Source organism: Triticum aestivum, chromosome 7A, assembly GCF_018294505.1.
Source record: "Triticum aestivum cultivar Chinese Spring chromosome 7A, IWGSC CS RefSeq v2.1, whole genome shotgun sequence".
Classification (NCBI taxonomy): Eukaryota; Viridiplantae; Streptophyta; class Magnoliopsida; order Poales; family Poaceae; genus Triticum; species Triticum aestivum.
This window is the reverse complement of record NC_057812.1, coordinates 584,537,082-584,562,220: the sequence shown is the minus strand read 5'-3', so window position 1 is coordinate 584,562,220 and position 25,139 is coordinate 584,537,082. Positions and strand designations below refer to the sequence as shown.

General features: G+C 52.6%; 2 protein-coding genes and 1 long non-coding RNA gene across 3 annotated transcripts; 2 read left to right on the top strand and 1 right to left on the bottom strand.

Annotated features, from left to right (window-relative positions):
- Window positions 1-208: 208 nt before the first annotated feature.
- LOC123148449 (G-type lectin S-receptor-like serine/threonine-protein kinase LECRK3) lies at window positions 209-2,726 on the top strand. Its single transcript, XM_044567883.1, has one exon. It carries the CDS (start codon window positions 253-255, stop codon window positions 2,719-2,721), a length of 2,469 nt encoding a protein of 822 aa, XP_044423818.1. The 5' UTR covers window positions 209-252; the 3' UTR covers window positions 2,722-2,726.
- Window positions 2,727-14,059: 11,333 nt separating this feature from the next.
- LOC123152457 (uncharacterized) lies at window positions 14,060-20,350 on the bottom strand. Its single transcript, XR_006476207.1, has 4 exons — window positions 19,929-20,350; window positions 15,810-15,908; window positions 14,532-15,421; window positions 14,060-14,454 (listed from the first exon to the last, which is right to left on the bottom strand). It is a non-coding gene; the product is annotated as an uncharacterized lncRNA (long non-coding RNA).
- Window positions 20,351-22,019: 1,669 nt separating this feature from the next.
- On the top strand, window positions 22,020-24,887 carry LOC123153528 (uncharacterized). The gene is made up of 3 exons (XM_044572618.1): window positions 22,020-22,070; window positions 22,646-23,331; window positions 23,365-24,887. Exons 1-3 carry the CDS (start codon window positions 22,020-22,022, stop codon window positions 24,698-24,700), a joined length of 2,073 nt encoding a protein of 690 aa, XP_044428553.1. The 3' UTR covers window positions 24,701-24,887.
- The last annotated feature ends 252 nt before the right edge of the window (window positions 24,888-25,139 follow it).

Below are 25,139 nucleotides of genomic sequence, written 5' to 3'. Positions count from 1 at the left end.
GCAAATAAGTGATCACGTGTGATCTTGTGACCGCGACGCCCGTGCATTAAACAAGTTCTCTTTCCGCTGCTGAGGTTAACCTGTTACGCAAGGCCAAGACCTCGTCCAACACACGACACGACTTGGGCGTGCGTGTGGAGCCACACGCACATCTTGACGAGGAATCGGAGTCAACGAATGGGCCCGAGTCAGTAGTATTTTATTACGATCAAACTCCTTCTGCTTGCTCCCGGCGAGCTCCCACACCCAACAATGGCATCGCCCTCCTCCGCTCTCTTCGTCGCCGCGTTCCTTGCGGTGCTAAGTGGCCACGTAGCCGCCGCACGGACTAACCTCACGGCCGGAATCCCCATGACGCCGCCCAGCTACATCACCAGCCCCTCCGGCGTCTTCGCGTTCGGCTTCCGCGCCCTCGACAGGTCCAGCCCGGGCAAGTTCCTCCTCGCCACATGGTTCCGCTCCGGCTCCGACGACGACGGCCGGCCCAGCGGCTCCTCCCAGCTGCAGTCCGTGGTGTGGTTCGCCAGGCAGTCGTCCACGTACTCGTCGGCCGTCCTCGCCACGGCGCAGTCCGCTCTCAGCGTCACGGCCGACGGCCAGCTGGCGCTCGCGGACACCGCCGACGGCGGCAACCGGGTGCTGTGGAGGGCGCCGATCCCCAGCCTCAAGCGCGGGTCCGTGCTCGCGCTCCTCGACTCCGGCGACCTCCAGTTCCTCGGCGGCGGCGGCGGCGGCCCGGAGAACGTGCTGTGGGCGAGCTTCGGGTACCCGACGGACACGCTGCTGCCGGGCCAGTCCTTGACCATGGACACTCGGTCCGAGGGGAAGATCATCTCCAGGCGCGCGGACACGGAGTTCACCACCGGCCGGTTCACCATGGGCGTCCAGACGGACGGCAACGTCGTGCTCTACGTGGACCTGCTCAGCGGCAACAGCCCGGACAACGCCTACTGGCAGGCCAAGACCGACAGCTCCAGCGGCAACACGACGGTCACCTTCGACGACCAGGGCGGCCTCAGCTCCACTCTCTACAATGGCGTCGTCCAGAACCTGATATCGCCGGTGGCGACCGGCAGCGCCGGCAAGTTCTACAGGTTCGCCAGGATGGACCCCGATGGCGTCGTCCGTGCCTATGCCCGCGCCAGGAACGTGCCGGACGGCGGCGGCAACACGTCGTGGAGCGTCTCGGGGGCCTTCCCCAGCGACGCCTGCAACAAGAGGACGTCCGGGCTGCAGGGCGTGTGCGGCCCGGGGTCGTACTGCACGGAGCAGAAGGACCGGCTCCGCTGCGTGTGCCCAGACGGGTACACGTACGCCGACGCGCAGCACACGGACAGCGGCTGCACGCCGGAGTTCGCGCCGCAGAGCTGCGACGGGGAGAACAACGCCGAGGAGTACACGCTCGTCGATCTGCCCAACACCACCTGGGAGACATCGATCTACTACAAGAAGTTCACGTCGGTCACGGAGGACCAGTGTCGGGCCTACTGCCTCAACGACTGCTACTGCGCCGCCGCGCTGATGATCGGCGGGACCGACTGCGCCGAGGTGGCGGCGCTGACAAACGGGCGACAGGCCAGCGATGTCACCACGAAGGCACTGATCAAAGTTCGGCGAAGCAATAATCCGCCGGCGAGGATGTCGGCGAGGACAAGAACCATAGTGGCCGTGGCAGTCTGCGTGGCCGTCGTGCTGCTGGCCGTCCCCGGCGGCTTCCTGGCAAGGCACTACCTGACCAAGAAGAACAGAGAGAGCCAGGACTTGCTGAGCGTGAGAGCTTTCAGCTGGAAGGAGCTCCACAAAGCCACCAACGGCTTCGAGAAGCTGCTGGGGAAAGGGAGCTTCGGCGAGGTCTACCAAGGAGAGCTCAAGTCCCCGCGGCGGCGCCTCATCGCGGTGAAGAGGCTCATCAACTCGAACGATTACAGCGAGAGGGAGTTCACCAACGAGGTGCAGTCCATCGGGCAGATCCACCACCGGAACCTGGTCCGCATGATCGGCTACTGCAAGGAAGGCAAGCACCGGATGCTGGTGCTGGAGTACATGCCGGGAGGGTCGCTCCGCGGGTTCCTCTTCAAGCCGGAGCGGCCGCCATGGAGCTGGCGCGCCCAGGCGGCGCTCGGCATCGCCAGGGGGATCGAGTACCTCCACGACGGGTGCGTCTCCCCGATCATGCACTGCGACATCAAGCCAGACAACATACTCCTCGACGACACGCACGCCCCCAAGATCACCGACTTCGGGATCTCCAAGCTGCTCGGCAACCAGCAGGTGCACACCACGGTGACCAACATCAGGGGCACCAGGGGGTACATCGCGCCCGAGTGGTTCCGCAGCGACGCGCGGATCGATACCAAGGTGGACGTGTACAGCTTCGGCGTCGTGCTGCTTGAGATGATTTGTTGTCGGAAGTGCCAGGACCCGCTGGTCGACCAGGGCGGGGACGAGACGGTCACGTTGTTCGGGTGGGCGATCCAGCTGGTGAGCAACCAGAGGACTAAGCTCATACTGCCTGACGATGACGACGCGGCGGCGGACTTGGAGAGGGTGGAGAGGTTTGCGCGCGTGGCGTTCTGGTGCATCGAGCCCAACCCGTCGCTCCGGCCGACGATGCACCATGTGGTGCAGATGCTGGAGAGTGCGGTGGCTGAGGCCGAGGTGCTACCTGACCCTCCATCTTGTTACATGGACTCGGCTCCTTTGATCGTGTCTTCTGTTTGATTAGATTGAGTGCATCGAGCGCAATGATTTTTAATTTTAATTTTGCTTATCGAGGCACTGCTATAGAATGATCCACCAACCAGCCATGATCCATCTCTACTGTTCGATGTGTAATGACAGAAGGACCACCTCTGAGTGAAAATTGGTGCCTATGGATCGGGGAGGTTGTTGTTGGTGCCTATGGGTCGGGCTTGCAACTCAGGCGCGGGCCGGTGGCCATGGCTGTGTGGGCGGCATGGGGACTGGTGTTCGGCGATCAATGGTTGTCTCGGAGGTGGATAATGTGTGCCGGGGGGTGATCCTTGTCTGGCTTGGGCCAGGCCGACGATGGGGCGTCACACGACTACTCTCCTTCGGTTTGCTCCAGGTGAAAACCATGATATTTTTTTTGGATCAGGTGATGGCGGTGCTCCGGAGCAGCCCACTGTTCCCTTTCTGAAAGCGTCGTCTTGGGGTCCATGGCCGAGTGCACCTTGACTGATCGTTCAGTGCAGCGTAGGGTCACTGCCATTACTTTGTCACGGAAGTGGTCGCCGGGGCAGTTGTACGGTTTCCGTGGAAAGGAAACCCAGCGTGTGCCCAAGCGGCACACCGAGGAGCCCCGTCTCCCGTACCGTACCGTAGTTGGCTGGAGCTAGTCAAGCTAAAGCAGTGACGCTTCGGGGTTGACGATAGTCACAGCGCAGCGCATCAGCTGTGCCTGTCGCCGGTCATGGGCATGACCCGGAAGTCTCCCCCTGCTGCGCACTACGGTCAGATGGAGACCACGAGGAAGCTTCGCAGTCGGCATGCACTACCATCGTTCATGTGGGTGCATGCATGCACGTAGCTCCGTACGTACGGCGGCATGTACGTAGACTATAGTGATCTAATAAGTGTAAGAGAAACCTTGTCGAAGATTTCAAAACCGGATGAAAATTGCAGGTTGGAAACTGGTAGACTAGTGATCTAAGAGCAAGTATAGTAGAGTCCTCAAGCCCTCAAATCACTAAAAAAACCCGTTTTTTTACAGTTTCCGCCGAAAAAGCGCCGTAGACTAAAACCTCTAAATCCTCAAACCCGTAAAAAAATTTAGAGGTCCAACCCTTAAACCAGTTTGCAACCTGTAGAAGTAGGGGTTGAGAGGGAAATCCCCCCCCCCCCCCCCCAACCCGCACTCCTCCTCCTCTCTCGTGCGGGAGAAAACTTCCTCCTCCTCTCTCGTGCGGGAGAAAACTTCCTCCTCCTCTCGGCCTCCTCCTCCCGCCGCCTCCCGCCGCCTTCTGTCGCGCCGGCCATGGAGGGCCCCGCCGCCGCGCCCGCCTCGCCCGCCCCCGCCCACCCGACCGTGGCTGACGTGGTGGCGGCGACCCACGTCGGGGCCAAGCGGCGGCGGGCGGGCCTCGCACCTCCTCCTCCCGCGCGCTTCCCACCCCGGCCACCGTCACCGCTCCGGCGCCCGCCTCCGCCGCCTCCCGCCCCGGCCACCAAGAAGAGCCGACCGAAGGCGCCATCCAAGGTCGCCCCGGCCGTGAAGATGCCGCGGAAGAAGGCCGCGGTGCGGAAGAAGCCCGCGCCCCCGCCCGCCTCCGTCGCCGAACCTCCTTTCGTCGCCGTGGCCGAACCTCCTCCCGCCGCGCACGAGGTGTTCGAGAAAATGGCAATCCTTAAAGCAGCTTAAGAGTTGGGTTTGAGGATTCTAGTATTTGCCCCTGTTTTTTCAACCCTTAAAAGTGTCAAAAAGTGACACTTCTCAACCCTTAAAACTGCTTTGCTTTAAGGATTTGAGGGTTTGAGGATTCTATTAGTAATACTCTAATAAGCCAACCCATGTAAGACAAAGTGTGCATTACCGTGACGGCGCGCCCGGACCATATCCCTTGATCAGCTGCCCGCAGGGTGTCGGGGAGTGTCGGACGGGTCGGAGCTCGCACCAAAAACACATTTCCGCACCAAAAACGTGTCGGGGAGTGTCGGAAGAGATGGATGGTTGGTGGATCATTCTATATCAATGTTGTTCTCAATAACAAATAAATAAATAAAATCGTTGTGCTCGATGCACTCAATCTAATCAAGCAGAAGACACGATCAAAGGAGTCGAGTCCATGTAACAAGCTGTCCACACCGGCAAGGTTTCTACCCCAGCAAGGATTCCTCCCTGGCAAGGTTTCGCCCCCGGCAAGATTTCACACCGGCAAGCTTCCACACATGAACGAGCTTTCTGCGCCGGCAAGCTTTCCACGCCGGCAAGCCTTCACACACCGGCAAGGTTTTACCCCGATAAAGTTTTCTCCCCGGCATGCTGCTTTATGATCATGCCACTTTTGAGCGTCAACAGGCCTCTTCTTCTTTGGTTCACGAACAAGATCCTCATCATCTTCTCCACCCGCAGTGCTTGTACTCGGATCACGATCTTCAGGGTTTTTGTGCTACCGTGAGAAGCAACTGCTTTGGTTGATATACTGCGGTCGGTCCCTCCTTTCTCTTATAGCGAGTGTTCTCTTTGTTCTTTAGGGGCGAGACCACCTCCTCCCCCGCATCTTGCTTGGATTTTGTTCTAGAATTCCTCGTCTCTTGCTTGCTGCTATGGTCAGACTTCTGGCCCCTGGAGGAATTTTCGCTGCCTGCTGGATACATGTTCTCATCAGGAGCTCGCAGTGTCAGCCCAAACGGAAGCTCTCCCTTCTCATCTCGTGTTCCTAGGTTAGAGCAGTAAAGATCCGAATGGCCCAGCCGCCCACAAGAGAAACAGAAGTATGTAATTTGTTCATATTGTATGTCATAGGAATCCACCTTCTTCCTCCTTGCCGAATCAATAAGCACCCATCTCGTAAGTGGTTTATTGACCTCCACCGAAACTCTGGCTCGGAGATAACCTCCGTTGTGATCAAACTTAGCAATCTGAACCTCTTTATCAATCATCCGGGCTATTGGGAGGCTCCATGCATCATCTCTCAAATTATAGGGTAGATTAAGAACCCTAGCCCAAACCTGCAGGCGGTCGAACTTGACCTCATCTGGGCGCATGCACTCTTCAAACTCGGCCAGGATGACCGCATTCTTGTTGATGTGCCAAGGCGATCCTGCCCAAACTCTGTCACGATCTCGCTGAGACTCAAATTCAGCCACAAACATATTCGCTCCGCTCGAGCGAAACTGCAGTCCTCTAGGGTTTCCCCAAGCCGGTCGCAAAGCATTGCCAATGGTGTGTATATGATACTGATTGCGATACAGAACCTTACCCGCCAGCAACCACTTTACCGGAGCACCATCAAGACGGTCATCTATCACGAGAGGAGTCGCCTCCTCCTCGGATATGTCCAGCTTTCCCGACGCTTCCTCAAGTTTCTCCCTCGCCGATCTGGTGTTGCTTGATCCCGAGGTCTCCTGCGTCGTCTCCGCCGCGGGTGGTGTAGCCATCACCCTCGCCGAGTCCTTGGGGCGGCCCGCCGATCGGTTTCCACGTCGAAACCCTAGCGCCGCCAGGGAGCCCTAGGTTGCGGGGAAAAAAAACTAAGACCTCTCAGTTGTACGTTTTCTTCCGTGGAAAGGAAACCCAGCGTGCGCAAGCGGCACCGAGCCACGTCTCCTGTACCGTACATTGGTACATTGGCTGGAGCTTAGTCAAGCGAAAGCAGTGACGCTTCGGGGTCACAGCGCATCAGTTGTGCCTGTCACCGGTCAGGGCCGTAGGCTCGCATGACCCGCAAGTCTTCCCCTGCTGCGCACTACGGTGACATCTGAGATGGGCACCACGAGGAAGCTTCGCAGTTGGCACTATCATCGTTCATGCAGGGTGCATGCATGCATGTAGCTCCGTACGTACGGTGGCATGGACCCCGAGTCTTGTCCGGTTTTCCACGGATGAAAAGGGAGATGGGCGGGTGGAGCCATGAGCAACGTCGCAAGTCGCAACGGAATGAATTTGTGAAGACGTGCCGCGTGTGTGTCGTACACGCGCGTTCTTGACCGTGGAGGCGTGTTTTTTGTTGCGAGTTGCGACTTGTCCGACACTTGCCGTCACCCCGTAAGCGGCTGATCACAGGATATGGTCCGAACTAGATTTTTTTAAACATTATTTTTCATAACAAAATTTCGAAAATGTATGCCCTAATTTGAAAATGATGATCGCGTCAGCCTCACTCAGGCCGAAGAGTCAGTCCTTGATCACGCTTAGGCCAAAGATTCACTCTTCGTTCAACTTAGGCCGAAGAGTTGTTTTCGGTTTACCTTGGGCCAAAGATTGGCATAACGGGGTCGAAGAGCCGTCGGCGGCGGGCCATAGGCCGAAGAGATTAACTTCGGTCAGCTTGCGACCGAAGACTAGTCTTCGGACAACGTGAGACCGAAGAGGTCGTTAGCGAGCCAGATAAGATACTCCTCGACGGCGCGCATGCCCCCAAGATCACTGACTTCAGGATCTCCAAGCTGCTCGGGAACCAGCAGGTGCACACCACGGTGACCAACATCAGGGGCACCGTAGTGGTTCCGCGACGACGCGCGGATCGATACCAAGGTGGACGTGTACAGCTTTGACGTCGTGCTGCAGGAGATGATCTCCCGGAAGTGTCTGGACCCACTGTCCGACCAGGGCAGGAACGAGACGGTCATGCTGTTCGGGTGGGTGACCCAGCTGGTCAACAGGCAGAAGACTGAGCTCATACTGCCGAACGACGACGGACTTGCGGAGAGTGGAGAGGTTCGCGTGTGTGGTGTTCTGGTGCATCGAGCCCAACCCGTCGCTCCGGCCGACGATGCACCATGTGTTGTAGATGCTGGAGCGCGCAGTTGCTGGGGGCTGAGGTGCTACCTTACCCTCCCGCTTGTCACATGGACTCGGCTCCTTTGATCGTATCTTCTGTTTAATTAGATTAAGTACACCGAGTATAATTTTCTTTTTGCTACCGAGAACAACAATGATATACAGAACACAATAGCTATATGTAAGTCGTCGGAATTTGGATTTGGGCCACTCGAATGTTGCATGAAGGAATGAACAGCCGGAGGGAAGGAAGGAGCTCTCTGGAGATCTATTTTAGGGCGGCAGGCGGCCCCACGATCTATCTTAGGGGTGTGGTGTGGTGCAAGTTCGCGGAGAAAAAAAACTTAACTATGCTGTCTTGGACAAGATCCCACGTGGTTACTTAATTGCTCTTAACATATGTTGTCTTGGACGGGGTCGTCACAACAATGTACAATGAGCGGGCACAAAGATCGCATTATGCTCGTAACCCATCTGCTATCTTTGACGGGGTCATCACGATAGTTCACCGATGACATGAGTTCAAAACAAAAGAAAAGGTTGTAGCTGGTCACATGTAGAAGATCCACTTTGTTTGTTTAACCCAGGAAGGCAGGAAGCGGTCAAACATGTTACGCCGAGACGCAAAACAGGGACCGAAAGTCTGCAGATGGAAAGGGGGGAACGATACCTAGAAAAACACAATGTTTTTTTTTTCTTGAAAGGAATGCCTCTTGGCACTTTCTTTAAGTTTCAGAGAGGTATTACATCACTGATTACATGCGGCAGAAGAAACTCAGGTTATCATCCCACAGTACATCAGGTTCGAATCATACACATGTCTACTCCCTCCGTTCCCAAATATAAATCTTTCCGAAGATTTCAATATGGACTACACGTCAACACACTCTAAACTATATATATATATATATATATATATATATATATATATATATATATATATATATATATATATATATATATATATATATATATGCGTTGCACCGAGAGAATCAAAACACACCTCCCTAGCCCAATGACCCAAGATAACATTCTGTTGCATCAGCCATGTAATGTATATTTTACCAATGATCTTAAAATGCATGTATGAGATGCTACACTTCAATCCTGAAAGAATTGATTAATTTAAATATCTAAATTACCTTCCTAGTTAATTTGTAGTATAATGAGTCATTACCTTCATCATTTGATTTATCATTGAGAGCCTAAATCATGAGGATCGTACATGTATGTACATATATAATAAATTAAGGTTTAATTGGTAAGTTACCAGATGCCCATTACTGATTTTCGTTACCAAATTTCTTCTAAACTTACATGCACGGAGACCTATAAAGTCTAAAGTACAACTCAATTTTCTTTCATATAGAAGGAAACATAATAAACAGATTTGCACATACCACACTAAAACGAATTTTCTATTTGAAGAGGTCACAATAATTTTCATGAAATCAGGTGTATGATTCGGAATTTCTTTTTTAACCATGCATGCTTCAGATTCCATGGAAAGGCATTATTCCCAGTGTGTTGCAACGGAAAAAAATCATCCCTCATACGCACACCTGAGAGCATCGGCGAATCCCTTCAAATCTTTCACAATGCCCCACGAGAAACAACATGATAAGTGGTGTAAGTTCATAAGGTTGTATTATTTGTGAAATGTATTCAACATGTTTCCAATTTATTAGACTACAGAAATATCAACGTTAAGCCGGGATTTTCAAAATACCCCATATAAAGAAGATATTAATAAAGGTTGCATCATAAATGGAATTTTAGGAATGATGATTAATATAATAGCATATTTGAAATCTACACATCTTTTTAAAGGGATTTCCATATATAACATGTTAGATTTGGCGTTAGGATTTGAAAGTGATTAATATAGTACCATATTTGAAATCTACACATCTTTTTAAGGGATTTCTATATATAACATGCTAGATTTGAAGTTAGGGTTTGAAAGTTATGAGTTTTTTTGACATTGAAAGTGATTAATATAATACCATATTTGAAATCTACACATCTTTTTAAGGGATTTCTATACATAACATGTTAGATTTGGAGTTAGGGTTTGAAAGTTATGATTTTTTTTTGAAATATATGAATATGTCCAAAAAATAGAGTAACTGGTACATTGTGCTGCCCATCTGCTAAGTGACGCTGGAGCGAGTAGTAATATCCTACGCCTACCAACATTAATAGGAGAGAAAAATAAAAGGGAAACGCTTGCGTACGGTGAGCCGGCCGAACGCTTCGGCCGGTCTCGCGCTGGCTACAACTAATCAAATCGGGCCCACCACGTTATCTCTTTCCCTGTCCCCTGCGTCCTTCTCCTTCCCTTTCCCTGGGTCCTTTTTCTTTTCTCCCAATCTTCCCCGGCTGCCATGAAAGTCTGACCCGGCGATCTCCTCCAGCGAGTCCCCCTCTTCTTCTCCGGCGAGCACCCTCGAAGCCGACCCCCGAGCCAATGTCCTCCACTCGATTTCCCTGCTGTCAACTGCATCTCCTATTGCTTCATGGCGCCCGGAGCTACAAAGGGCATGGCCGGCGAAGCTGCGTCCATGTTTGGCGAAGCTGCGTCCATGATCGGAGCTGCGTCCAGGGCCGGTGAAGTTGCTTTCATGGTCGGAGCTGCGTCCATGGCCGGCGCCACGCAATACTACGATGTTGTGACAGGAGGCCACTCCCCTGGCCATGGATCTTTTGTTGTTGCTGGAAACAGTAATTTTTTTTGCTACCACCGGGTTGATTTTTTGCTGGAACTAGTATTCATTCTTGTTACCACTGTCTCTGTTTTTGTTGGAAGCAACACATTTTTGCTACCACCGTATTTGAGTTTTGCTGGAACTAGCGCTTAGTTTTGCTACAACCGCCTTTTTGAGTTTTGCTAGAACCAACGACCACTCCCCGGCCATGGCCCGGCGCTGCCCAAATGTGCTACGACCGGCGACCAACGGTGCTACAACCGGCAAGCAAATTTGCTACATCTTTTTTTTTACGACTTAGCTGCGACCCCCGATGACGGTGATGAAGTTTTGCTGCATCTGTCGTCCTTTTTGCTACCACCGTTGTGATGTTTTGCTGCAACCATTCATGAGTGATGACGACGCCGCGCCCTGAGCCGCGACGGCAACGACATTTTTGCCGCATCGATCTTCGTTTTTTTCTATCACCGGCGTTGACGTTTGCTCTGACGTTGGCTCGTCATTGGAGGTGAAGCTGCAAACATTTTTTTGGAAGGTGGAGCTGCTGGACGGTGCTTCCTACAACAGCAATGGCGACGGATCAGGTACAGGTACAGCCACGACCTCCACTTTTTTTGCTGTGCTTCCATGGGCGTGGGAAGGGAAGCTTCGCTGGGAGAATCGTTTCCGATGGGGGAAGAAGATAAGGCCTGAACGGTTGGACCGGGCCAAGCCGACGGCGGCGAGCACGCCGGCGAGCTGCGGCCGATGCCACCGCAGCTGTTGCATGCGTGGTGTTGGCCAAAAATGCAGGCGACGAGTGCGGCGACCGGCAACGAGGATGGCCGGCGAGGGCGATAACCCGCGACGAGGAGGGCCGGCAACCATGGCGACCAGCAAGAGCGTGCGGCCAGCCAGATGCGGAATCAAGCGACTATATGCAGAATCCATCGTAGGGGCGTGCTTTGACGAAACAGCAGCTGTATCGAACGGTTATACATGCACCAATCGGATGGTTGCGGGTGGACCGGCCCAAATTTCGGCCGGTCCGCCGGCGCCTATCACCCGCCAAAATAAAAGGAGGAAAAGGGAGCAAGGGGACTCGAACCTGGGTCTCCCAGGTAAACAGGCGAGCCTCACACCACTGCGCCACTCACATGCAAGCTGTTGATTACAGGGGCTTCACTTTAATAAGTTGAGTAGGTCGCGGATTTTAGAAAAGGGTAAACCGAACCGTTTTTTCCACTTACCAATGGCATGGTGGGTAATTATTTACAACTTCAAAGGCACTTTTAATGACGGACGACCAGAAGCACTCCGTGCTTTATTAGTATATATATATATATATATATATATATATATATAGGGAAAGATATGGAAAATGCATACTACCATCTAATGGTAGTTACCTCCACCCTCGCAGCCGTCGGATCTCCTCCAGGTACGAGCATTGATTAACGGGTTCGGTTTGACTTCTGAGTGTGCCTAGACTTTCTCTACCCGGCTAAACTGACCAGCCATATCCCCCACCTGCCCCCCAATTTATGTGGACAGATAATTACCATATATAACTACGTGCAGTCAAGCGAGCAAGCTCGATTTCAAATCATATCCACCGGCCGCCGGTGTGATGTTTCATGGGAGGTGCCATTCCAAAGGTATTACTGGTTACGGTGGTTCAATTCATTAATCCATCTTGTTTTGAATATGCAAGCTAATCTTTGATCCATCCTTCTCTGGTTTCTAGATTTAGCGTATGTACATGCATACTAGAATCGACGCCAATTCAGAAGAGATGCGTCCATTGACCGGCGGCCATGCACCACGCGCGCGCACGCCCGCCATTGCTGCCGGAGTGCCAGCGTGCAATTATTCGTTGTTATTGTTGGAATTTTTCAGCAGGTCAAACTATGCCGCCATCCGATCTGTCGCTGTCGCCGTTGCCGACGACGTCCATCGACTCTGTTGGCTTTGCACTTCACCACGTATTGGTCAGTACTGCTCCGACACCTCGATGCATCAATCACGATGGCAACAACTATGGTGGCACATGTTAGAGGGATGTGACTGTTCCAGCACCGCGGCGGCGGCTGCGCCGACGTACGACCAGCCAAATTTATAGTTGCTAAACAAACTCTAGAGATGAGAAGATGGGCGTATGACCTGATGGAAACAAGAGAATATACTGTATATGATCGGTCGATCTCATGTAGAAGTCCATAAAATCATGGATGAACTATTTGCGCTTTTGTGTAGTACATCACTCTTATATCAAGGGATAATACTACATACTACATACTACCTACTACATACTACCTTTGTTCTACCAACAAATAATACTACATATTGCCTTGCATATTATACTCCATACTACGTTTCTTACATATGCTCTTTACTTGCAATCTACAGACTCCTTTGATCTCATATACTCCTTTCATCAGTATCAAGATGTACGCATTTCCCACTCCAAGAAAAAAAAAGATGTACACATTTTTTTCTGGAGATACTCCTCTCATCTTGGAGTATGTATCTATTTTCTGTGGGAATATACTCCTTTTTTTTGGATAGTATACTCCTCATTTGGACATACTCCATACTTCATACTCCTTTTTGCAGATACTTCATACTACATACTCTACAAAGTACAAATTTCTAGAATAGTAGTATATTATATACTCCATACTCTGAATAGAAATGTGGAGACTCGTAACTAGAGTTCATACTCCCAGCAAAGAGCATACATGTACTTCATATTACAACAAAATCAATGTGTTTATAATCATTCTTATCTCGTTAAGAAACGAAATAGAAAATGGTTTATCCCTCAAAAATGGAAAAAAGTTTATTCCTCCAAAAAAGAAATGGACAAAGATTTTCTTTGGCCGAGGCAAAGTTAGGTACATGACAGTGCTAATGCACAACCATACTACTACTACAACCCTAAAATCTTGTGCGTATTACATGGAAGTGTACGTGTAATTTGAGCAACCCAGGAGGCTACATGTATTCAAATAATCAACCCACCAGCACGCACATACTACATACATTTGCATGCACAGAAAATGCACCACAATATGTTCTGTTTATCTGTTCACAACGCACATACTTCACGCTACATACTCCATACTATTTTCTTAGAAAAAACTAACGTACTCTATGTAAAAATGTTTTTTCAATCCAACTGAAAAATCACAATGTCACGTTCAGCGTACATATACTCATCAACATGTTGTTCGAGGTAGGCGTGAAATAAAGGTGGTGGTCGAACTAACGCATGTCACTTGCGGGATTATTTAATTAAGAGAACAAAAATTATCGGAGGAGCATGTTATCCATTCAAGATAATCTCCAGCCCCTTCTTTATAGCTAGCTTTACCCGTGATTTGTTGACAAGTTACACGTACCTCCCCACCTAAAAATCAGGGAATGCTTTATCTAGGGAATAGATTTTCTCCACCTGTTAAGTGCGGCAGCCTATGGGTTAGCGGGTTCTGCCCGCAAATGATAGCCCAGGTCTTCGTTCGCTTGCAGCTATGTTTGAGGACACGTGGAGGCTAAATAATTAGGTGGTAACTACCACTGCTTGTAGATAAAATTTGTCATATATGTATATATATATATATATATATATATATATATATATATAGTTCATACTAAAATGCCTAAAAGACTTATATTTAGGAACGGAGGGAGTAGCTAAGAAGTGTGCCAAGCCATTGGCCTCCCTGGAGCAGTGTTGAATCCTAATCATTGAAATTTTATGAGCAATGTTATTGGCGCATCTGCTTTGTTAATCACACACACACACACACACACACGCACACCGCACGCACGCACGCACGCACGCACGCACGCACACGCACACGCACACACGTACACACGCACACACACACACACACACACCCCCACACCGCACGCACGCACACCACACGCACGCGCACGCGCACACGCACACACACACACACACACACACACACACACACACACACACACAAAGCCTTCGACGCCCCTGTAAAACATGAACCTTTTTGGTCTCAGTTTCTACAGACATGAACCTTTTTTTGCAACCCTTCTGCTTGTTATCTTTGCGAAGCATGAAAATCGCAATGGGTTTTCAAGCTTTTTTATTATGGTAAAGAACATCCAAATATGCTTGCAAGAACTTTGGAGGATTTTTTTTGTCATACTAAGAATTTTGGAAAAATATTTTTGCACAGAAGAGGACCGGTGTGTCCGAGAGACAGTATCTTCAAGAGGTCCAGTGATCTGTTCTGCAGCGACCTCCAAACCTAGGACGCGACGCCCCTGTAAATTATACAGTGGTTAACTACTTGCTAACAAACATTCAGAAGGTTCGGTTAACAAAATAAAATAAAAATTACCAAGGATTTTCTCAAGTGCTCCCGCATCATTGAGCAGCCTCATAAGTTCACAAAGTAACCCAGGCAGGGCTTTCCCCAGCATGTGCTGCACTTGCTCATCCTCAAAGTTCTTCCTTTTTCTTGTCTGGCCCGTCGTCAAATTGGCAGATTGCTGTGTGCCCAAGTACTCCAATGAATTCCATACAAACTCGACAACACCTGTCCCATCATCCGGGTAGGTGTCAATTGTTTCAGCTAGCACATTATCCAAGTATAGATTTTTTACTGACTCTTATCTTCCAATGGGGTTTCGTGTCACAGAATGGCAGCCCGGTTATTACTTGCATGTACTTTTCAGGATATTCCTTTTCCAGGTGCTCTAATTTCGGGCAACATCTCACAAGAAGGGATAATTTCTCCTGCTCACTCATACCAGACGGATGATTGTTCACAATTAAACAATCTTTCTCTCTGAATTCTCTCAAAAGCTTCAACAGGTGTCGAACTTCCTTTGGCAGATGCAATGCTCTGCAGAAAAGAGACTTCAGCATTCGGAAGACTACACGGTAATCTTTCCGAACCCTCCTTTCATTCTTGGGTTTCAACTTTTGAAGCTTTGAGGCCAAGACTTTGAAGTAACCCAAAGGCGTGACAAAGAAATCTGATGGTTTGAGCTTCCCACAGAAACTCCACCCAGCAAAGTGCGTTGATGAGTAAAACAACAAGACTGAGTTGATAACTCCTTTGGCAAGCGCTGATTGCATGTGGAGTTCAGAATGATTAGCTGTAGAACCTGCTACAGTGACAGTTTGGACAACTTCTTTTCCCAGGATATAGGATTCATACAATGTGCAAGCCAGAGCACCTCTTTTGGTAACAGTCAAATCAAGCAATGAAGTCTTCGGTAACACCTGCAGATTTTAAGTTAATGATTATAATGAAAAAGTACAAGAACCGACTCTACAAATCAATAGCTAAGGGGCAAGTATAAGGACTAATTCTGGAAAATATAAACATGAATGCCTAATTATGCACGAATCCAAGTAATATGAACATGGACATTTCGAACCGACTCCGCAGATCAATAGCAGAAGGGTAAATAAAAGGATAAATTCTGGATAATTTCAACATGCACACCTAATTATGCATGAACCCAGATAATATGAGTAAGTGTACACTTTGGTAACCGTATAAAGGTCCATCTCCAAGGTTAGAAAGGATATCAATGATACATATATAGGCTTCAACGATGAAATTCAGAATATAATAAGTGCTAGTGAAATTTACAGTCCGTCATACCATTGTTCGCCTTTGCTTCTTCTTTCCACGTTTGACGGGGATATCCACCTTTTGTTTTTTTCAGTTAAAGCTCACTTAATCTTATTTCTCGAAACAAACCTGCAATAAAACAAGGTTCAGAATTGACAGCGTCTGTTTAGGAATGTCATAATACAACAATAAATCTATAGAAATCTTGAGTAGCATGCAACTTCTGCAGATACCAAACAATCTGTAACCTATAATCCTTCCTAGATACTCCCTCCATCCCATAATATAAGAGCGTTTTTGACTATCAAAAACACTCTTATATTATGGAACGGAGGGAGTACAACATTAGATATACTCCCTCCGGTCCTTTTTACTTTGCATATTAGGTTTGTCTGAAGTCAATCTCATCCAACTTTGACCAAGTTTATATAAAAAATTATAGACATTCACATAACAACACCAATATCATTAGATTCATCTTGGAATATATTTTCATATTATATTTATTAGATATTATAGATGCTGATAATTTTTAATATAAATTTGGTCAAACTTATCAAAGTTTGACTTTCGGCAAAACCAATGTGCAGAGCAAAAAGGACCGGAGGGAGTAAATTCTTTTTGGCAAGAACTGCTTGCTGGAAACATAATTTAGCAATACATGATCTTTTATAATTGCTTCACATACGAGTATTGGGGCAAGGCATGCCATTGTCATAGTTTAGGCTCTTTTTTTTTTGAATTTTTCAATGGGGGGGGGGGGGGGGGGGGGGGGGAGGATCCCCCACCTGAATATATTGATCACTGTGGGCTAAACTCCCGGATAGTTACAAACACCAACTTTACATGAGGGGCGAGGATAGCATCACGTAGGCAATGCCGAGAACGCACGCACCCATCCCTCTACATGCGATTGACGAGCTTCAGACAGCCGATCACGCCAGAGGACCGCGTCCTCCCTACAGCAGCAAAGCAGGCGAGCAAGGGACGACGGCATGCGTTGAAAAACAACCGCGTTCCGGTGTTTCCAAAGCTGTCAGCAGCTCAGCAAGGCGAACTCGACCTCCGACTCAACACTTGCCGCCACCGCAGCAGCAAGGACGCCGAGCTTGCAGACCGTAGCACCATCGACCACGACCTGGACATGCCTCCAGAACGCCACCGCGAACGGGCAGGAGAAGAGCATGTGGTCAGCAGTTTCCAGAGCAGCAGAGCAGAGTGGACAGCCGGCATCCTCAGCATCAACAATGTGCTTTCGAAGCAGGACATCCCTCGTGTGGACGCGTCGTTGCACCAGCAGCCAGCAGAAAAACTTCATCCGCGAGGGCGCGCGCGCTTCCCAGATCATGGAGGCGAAGCCCGCAGTCACCCCGCCAAACCGCAGCAGCCTGTACGCGGAGCTGGACGACAGGGCGCCTTTGGGGGCGGCGGCGTGCAGAAGTCGCCTCTCATCCCCCCCGTCCCTTGTAGGCAGCGCGGCCAGGAGTGCCGCAACCACCGCGAGCTCGCGCTCACCCACCCTTGTCAGCCGAGGCACCAGGCAGCGGGCGAGCCCACGTGCACGCACCTGCTCGACCGTCGCCTCCGCATCCAGGGCGTGGGAGAAGAGGGCCGGGTACGCCGCCGCGACAGCCCCGCAAGGCAGCCAACGATCCCACCAGAAGGAGCATGTGTTTCCGTCCCCGACGCCGACAACGGAGATGGCGTGGTAGAGAGGGAGCAACTTCACGACCGCGGCCCGGTGCTCACCAAGGGCCAGTTCGCCGCGAGCAAGGAGGGAGCGTCCACCAGCCCCACCCCAAATCCAGGCTGCCCACCGAGAGCCGGGGGTCGTGTGAAGGCGATGCAGCATCTTGAGCAGCAGGCACAAGTTTTGAGTTGCCAGGTCGCGGATTCCCAGCCCGCCTTCGCTCTTCGCCCGGCAAACGCGCTCCCAAGCAACAAGGCATTGGGCGCCCGAGGCTCGTTCGGCGACGTTCCATAGGAAGGCGCGGCGCAGCCCGTCCAACGCGCGCACCACGGCAGGCGGCAGCAGCAACGCAGCCATGGCATATGTAGGGAGCGCGTCCAGGACAGCGTCAATGAGCACCAGACGCCCCGCGGGGGAGAGAAGGCGAGCCGCCCAGCCGGCGAGATATCTGTCCACCTTCGCAATCAGCGGAAGGAAATCCGCGAATCGCAGTTTCTCCCATGAGAGAGGGAGGCCGAGGTACGTCTGCGGGAACGACCCCGTGGCGCAGCCCAGAGCGGCCACCACGCGGGCCAGAGCCTCCTCCTCCACATGCACCGGCACCAGGGTGCTTTTGGTGAAGTTGATGATCAGCCCCGTGGCGGCGGCGAATTGATCGAGAATTTGCCGGAGACGGGCCGCGCCGTCCTCGTCCGCCCGCGCGATGATCAGCGTGTCATCTGCGTACTGCAGCACCACCGCAGGCGCGCCCGGAAGGAGGGGGTGGCGAAGCACATCATCCTGGCGGATCAGCCGTTGGAGCACGTCGGCGACGATGAGGAAGAGGTAGGGGGAGATGGGGTTCCCCTGCCTGAGGCCGCAGCGCACCCGGAACCATCGCCCTGGCACCCCGTTCAACAAGACCGCCGAGCTCGAGGAGTGGAAGAGGGCATCCATCCAGTCGCACCAGAGCGACGGGAACCCCCTGGCCTCCATCACAGCGCGCAAGCTCGCCCAGTTGATGGAGTCGAACGCCTTGGCGAAGTCAAGTTTGAGGACCATCGTAGGGGCCCGGCGACGATGGCAGCACTGCACCATCTCCGTGGCATAGATGAAGTTTTCGGAGATGCTCCGCCCCCGCACAAAGCCGGACTGATCTTCATCGATCAGGAGAGGAATTTGCCGCTGAAGACGTGAGGTAAGCCCACGGCACAAGATCTTGATATCGCCGTTTTGGAGCGAGATGGGGCGAAAGGAGGCAGGGGACGGCACACCGCTCCCTTTGGGCAGCAGAGCGATGTAGGCCCGATTGATCCCGTCGAGGGCAGCGACGCCGTTGTGGAACTCGTCGAAGAGACGAAGAAGATCTGGCGCCACCACGCCCCAGGCCGCCTGGTAGAACGCTGGGCCCAGGCCGTCCGGGCCAGGGGCGCTGGTGCGGTCCAGGGCGTGCACCGCCGCCTTGACCTCGGCCTGCTCGAAAGGGGCCACAAGAGCAGGCCCGTCTACAGAGGGGGCACCAGCGTAGAGGGCCGCCAGGTCGAAATGCCAGACGGGCTCCATGGACCGGCCTAGCAGCGTCATGTAGAAAGCACGCAGGGCCGCGGCCTTCCCTGCATGGTCTAGCACCGGCACCCCTTCGACTTCCAGGGCCGCAATGCGGTTGCGTCGTCGACGGTGCGAAGCAGAGGCATGAGCTGCTTGTCAATGACCTTGCTTGGCCTGAGCTGCACCTCTCGGACCGCTCCTTCACATGGACAAATCGGCAGGATCCCCCCATCCTTGCCCGGCTTGATCGTGCGTTTTTTGACAATGCTTGGAATGACGTGTTCCCTGACTCCTCTCTCACCTCCCTCCCTCGCGTCACTTCTGATCATGTTCCCCTCCTGGTGACGGCCTCGACCAAAACCCCGAACCCCTCACGGTTCTTCTTTGAAACGAGCTGGCTCCAGGACCCCGCCTTCCTCCCTACCACTCTGCCATCCTGGTCTGCTCCGGTGCGTGCTACGGGTGCAGGTGGGATCCTCGCGGCTAGGAAGAAAGCATTCAGGTTTGCTGCCAAGGTTTGGAAAAAATAGCACCGGTTCATTCCCACTTTTGATAATGATTGTCGTTTCATTATTGACCTGTTTGACTTCCTGGAAGAAAACCGTGCTCTTTCCACAGATGAGAGCGCTCTCCGCCGCGACGCCCGCCTGGCTCTCGCCGCGTCCGTTCGCCGGCAGTGTGCGCACTGGCGGCAGCGTGGCAAACGTCGCGCGGTGTGTGAGGGGGACGAGAACACCAAGTTCTTCCACGCCTCTGCTTCGCACCGTCGACGAGTTTAGGCTCTAGGAAGTAATGTATGCCATAGTCTAGATTCTAGAATGATAATACATACAAGCTCAATGTCTTTGGCTGGAAACAGAAGTACCCACTGCATACACATGCAAAATCACACAATCACGCATGCACATACATAGCATAGTGTCGGTCTGTACCTTGGGATTGATACTGAAGAGAAGGATCCGTTGATGACGAGGTACTGCTTGGTGCTGTGGTCGCCGCCCCTTGCTTGCTTCTTCTAGTAGACCCGGGTGCTGGTCGGGAGTCGAGCCGCCCTGTCGTGATCACCCTTTGGCCTTTGCCCTCCACGGCTCCACGCTGCCGCGCCGCTGTGCCCTTACGGATGACGGGATGAGGCGAGATGAGGCTGGAGTCGAGCAGCGCGAGGAATGCGGCCGGGGTGAGGCGAGATGGGAGGGACCTGCCGAAGTGCGCCGCCGCTAGCTACGGAGGAAGGCGGGATGAGGCGTGCGGCGGCCTGGATCGATGGCGATGCGCCGCCGCAAAGGGGAACGGGCCGGTAGACGGGATAGGACCGAGAGGGTTACGAGAGGAGGGTGGATTTCTTAGGATTGTGTAGACGACTCGACGATTTAGAAGTACAGTTATTACTAAACCAAAAAAAATAGAAACAAACAAAAGAACCCTTTCAAAAAAGACAAATAAGTGTAGTTGTAAAAGGAAGTGCAATTACATCATGCACAAAAAAGGGCGACGCAAGGCACCGGTCAAATTTTGCCTGGGCGTCGCGCGCCCGTCCGATTGGCCCTACACACACCGTTGTATTCCTCGCCCCTCTCCTTCCTCATACAACACTCATCCCCTCCCCTTTCATCAGGAAGAGCCCGGCAGCGAGCTCAGCTGACCAGACCATGGACACGCCGATCAACTCTTGAAGCACCGTCGGCTCACTACTACTTGTCGCGCTCGCCACGTCGTCGCCACCCTCGCAAAACTGGTCCATCGTACCCGTCTCTACCATGAGTGTTCGTCGACGATTGCAACGTGGGGGTTGCCTCGCTTCTTGCATGCCCCCTCCCTTGGTTCCAGTATGTCACGACACCAGTCCCAGCAACCACCGAGATGACAATTCCAGCTTGCCACGTTTTGCAGCTCCCAGGCGCGAACGTTGTAGCAAGCCAGGGCGTCGGTCCCAACAAAACATGGTGCCGATTCCATCAAAAGAATAAGGGCTCCAGTAGTAATAATCTGAACTCTACCCCTCGTCGGCGCCATAGAAAACCGCTTCGGTTGTAGCAAAACCAACTTCTGGTTCCAGCTCCGGCTTCAGTCGGTTGCAGCAAAAACGACGTCATGGTCACAATGGAAGCTCACGTCCCTTATCCGCGGGTTGCAACAATTGCCATTCACGGTTCCAGCAAAAAAAAAAAAAATCTTTGGTTCCAACATACATGTTGCTCGGTTCCAGCACCATTGCATCCTGCGGTAGCCCTCGTCGCAGCTCCTGCTAGTGTCGGGCGTAGTTTTTCGATAGCAGGTTGCATGTTAAGTTGTGATCCAAATTCATATTGAGGCTAACTTTTGATGTAGCGGAGCGGAGGCTCGTCGTCAGAGAGGCTTGGGCACAATATCGCCCTAGGTCACCACTGCAATATATATTATTTGTAAGCCGCCACACGGGATAAGATCATCGTTGTAAATCCACGGTGTTTGTAACCTCTTTTTCCGATATAGTTAAGTTTCCTTGGCTCACGCTCGTGATTCCCCTTCTTATTAGCATTTGAGATCCTTTGCAGTACCGTATGGTGCTGTAGTGTGGATGACATGTGGGGCCAGGTCCCACATGACAGTGACTGTACAACATCGTACAATATTGCAGAGGATCGTAACCCTCTTATTAGAGGGGTTTTCCACGTTAAAATCATTGTGTCATCTCTATTGATTTGATCTTCCTTTTCCTGTGTGTCATATTCCTAACATTGCAGCTTTTCGACAACCAGTTGCACCATCAGGACATCGCCTTCGCCCGCCATAGCTTGTCACCGCCCTGTTTGTAGCTTTTCGGCACCAGGTTTCAGCACGGGTGACGATCGCCATTGTAGCACGCACGGCCGTGACTGCTTCGTTCAAGCATCGGTGGCGACGACACATCACGAGTTGTAGTCCCCATTGCAACTTTTTGTGCGTTGCTGGCCTCCCAGCCTCTATGACGACGCTCACCATGGCGGCACGCATGACAATGGTGGAGAAAAGGATAAGAAGAAGGGGGCGATTTCATCGGGTCCATGTGGAAGGACGTGGCTTTTGGATGCGAACGCGACGCCCATCATGAGCGGGTAGACCGGGAAACATTAATTTACCAACAAAAAATTGACTCAAACTCCACAAAATCGGCTGAACTTCAGCCGAAGTGATTAGAACACGATTATAATATAAACCTTCAAAAAGATTATCGGTCTTCCATGAGCAATATAACTTTTTTTCCGTTAACTACATTAATACTCCCCTCTGTCGGATCTGCGCCGTCCACCTGCCATGTCGGTTCAATCGACGGCCCAAATCAAGCTCCTCCCATCGATCAAAATCCCCATCATCTATCGCGTATACTTCCTCCATTCCACAATGTAGTGCTTCCTCTATCCTCGTGTTTTAACTTTGACCGTAAATTTAACTAGCAAGACCAATTGCAGCAGGAGCAAAAATTATATCAGTGAATTCGTATTTGAAAAAAGTTTTCAATTATATAATTTTTTCTCCCGCCGCAGTCGGTCTTATTGGTTAAATTTATGGTCAAAGATAGATCTCAAAAAGCGCGGGCACACTATATTTTAAAATGGAGGGAGTAATAAGTTCAACGAAAAGAGGAAAAATATCAATTGCATCAGATCGCGACGACCGATCAAAACCCTAGCTATCATGGCAACGGAGACGGAGCCCGCCGCGCCGCCGCGCTCCCTCCTCGGCCCTCCCATCATCCGCGGCGCGCGCCCGTCGCCCGGCCCCGCCATGCCGCACTCGCACCCCTCCGTCGGCGTCCTCGACGCGGCCGCCGACGCGCCGTCGGCCGCGGAGATCAAGGCGGAGCTGGAGCCGCGGAGGGCGCTCACGGAGAACGGCTCCGCCTCGTACGCCAACTCGGGCAGCCCCTGCCTGGGCGCACGACGCGCTCACGGCGCTCAAGCTCGCCTGCAACCTGCGCGGCGTCCGCGGCACCGGCAAGTCGGACAAGGAGGGCTTCTACGCCGCCGCGCTCTGGCTGCACCAGAACCACCCCCGCACGCTCGCCTGCAACGTCGCCGCGCTCGCCGAGTTCGGCTACCTCAAGGACTTGCCCGAGCTGCTCTTCCGCCTCATCCACGGCCCCGACGTGCGCAGGCTCGCCAGGGAGAGCGCCGCCGCCGAGAAGGCGGACGGGAAGGAGAAGGACTACGGCAAGCCTAGGCTGGCCGACCGCAAGCAAGCCCGCGTGCTGGCCCCTGTGCCGCCAAAGCCCATGTCCGGGGCCTATCACTCCGCCGCCCTCGCCGGGTCCGGCAAGGGCAAACCCATGGAGGTGGAGGCCGCCCCTGTCCCGGTCCAGGAGCCGGCCGAGCAGAAGCCGAAGGTGGACTAGAAGAAGAAGACGGCGGCAACTAAGCGGCGGCCGTCGAAGAAGGTCCGGAAGGTGGCCAAGCTCGCCGTGAAGTCGCTGGAGACGTACTACGGCGACCGTGCCCACCGCTTCCTGTTCGACGCTGTCGCTGACTTCTTCGCCGCCCTCCTTGCGACGGACCTCGAGCAGCTGGCCCTCGACGGCAAGAAGAGGAAGATCGGGCTCGCCGCCAAGTGGTGCCCCACGCCGGGCTCGTCGTTTGACCGCACAACGCTGTTCTGCGAGGCCATCGCACGCCGCCTCTTCCCGCGGGACTCGGACCCCGAGTACGCCGAGCTCTCCGACGAGCACTACACGTACCAAACCCTCCACCGCCTCCGCCGCGAGGTGCTCGTCCCTCTGCGCAAGGTCCTGGAGCTCCCTGAAGTGTACATGAGCGCACAGCGGTGGTCGGAGCTGCCCTACACCCGTGTTGCCTCGGTGGCCATGCGGCGCTACAAGGTCCTCTTCAAGAAGCACGACGGGGAGCGCTTCGACAAGTACCTGGAGGACGTGGAGGCCGGCAAGGCCAAGATCTCGGCGGGGGCGCTGCTGCCCCACGAGATCGCGGCGGCCGCCTACCGTGGCGAGGACGACGACGTGTCCGAGCTGCAGTGGCGCCGCATGGTGGACGACCTCCGCTCCAAGGGCTCGTCGTGCAATTGCATCTCAGTCTGCGACGTGTCCGGCAGCATGACCGGCACTCCCATGGAGGTGTGCATTGCGCTCGGCGTGCTCACGTCGGAGCTCAGCGAGGAGCCGTGGGCGGGCAAGGTGATCACCTTCAGCGAGAGGCCTGAGCTCCAGCTCATCAACGGCAAGACCCTCCGTGAGAAGATGAGGTTCGTGCAGCGTATGGAGTGGGACATGAACACCAACTTCCAAGCAGTGTTCGACCAGATCCTCCGCACGGCGGTGGAAGCCCGGCTGGCGCCAGAGAAGATGATCAGGACTGTGTTTGTGTACAGCGACATGGAGTTCGACGAGGCGTCGGGGCACGAGGATGACGACGACGATGACTACTCTGAGGACGACGATGAGGAGGACGAGGAGGAGGAAAGGCAGCGGTCGTGGAACACAGATTATAAGGTGATCTGCCAGAAGTTTAGGGACGCCGGGTACGGGGACGTGGTGCCGCAAATCATCTTCTGGAACCTGCGCGACTCCAAATCGATGCCGGTGACGTCGACGCAGCCCGGGGTGGCCATGGTGAGCGGCTTCTCCAAGAACTTCCTCAAGATCTTCCTGAAGAGGGACGGCGTGGTGAACCCCGAGGCCATTATGATGGAGGCCATCGCCGGCGACGAGTACCAGAAGCTGGCTGTGTTCGACTAGACCGATCGTCAAATTTTGCTCGCCTCTGTTTGCAAGCATTTAAATTTCTCGCCCTAACCAACTGTCACGCCTGGCAAAGCTAGATTTTAACGTGCTACCAAATGCACGGCCTCGCCAGGCAAGGCAAATTAAGGAGTACGCTAGCCTGAGGTTCGGTAGAGGTGTGTTTGATTTTTAGAATTGTGGTGAACAGAGCCAGTTCGTTGTCTTTGATCATCTTCAGAATTCAAAATCAAATCGTGCCCTAAAGTTTGTTCTGGAACATGCTGCTTGAGTTGGTAATCATTCTTGGGTAGATTTATCCCATCTACTGATGAATCCTCCTTTGGAGTGCATGAATCGAATGGATCTCTGAAAATTCCGAACAGTATGCCGTCGTGGAGTTTGATTATATGGTGCTATGTGAATCCGTACCAAAACCATCCTTGTAATTGAATTG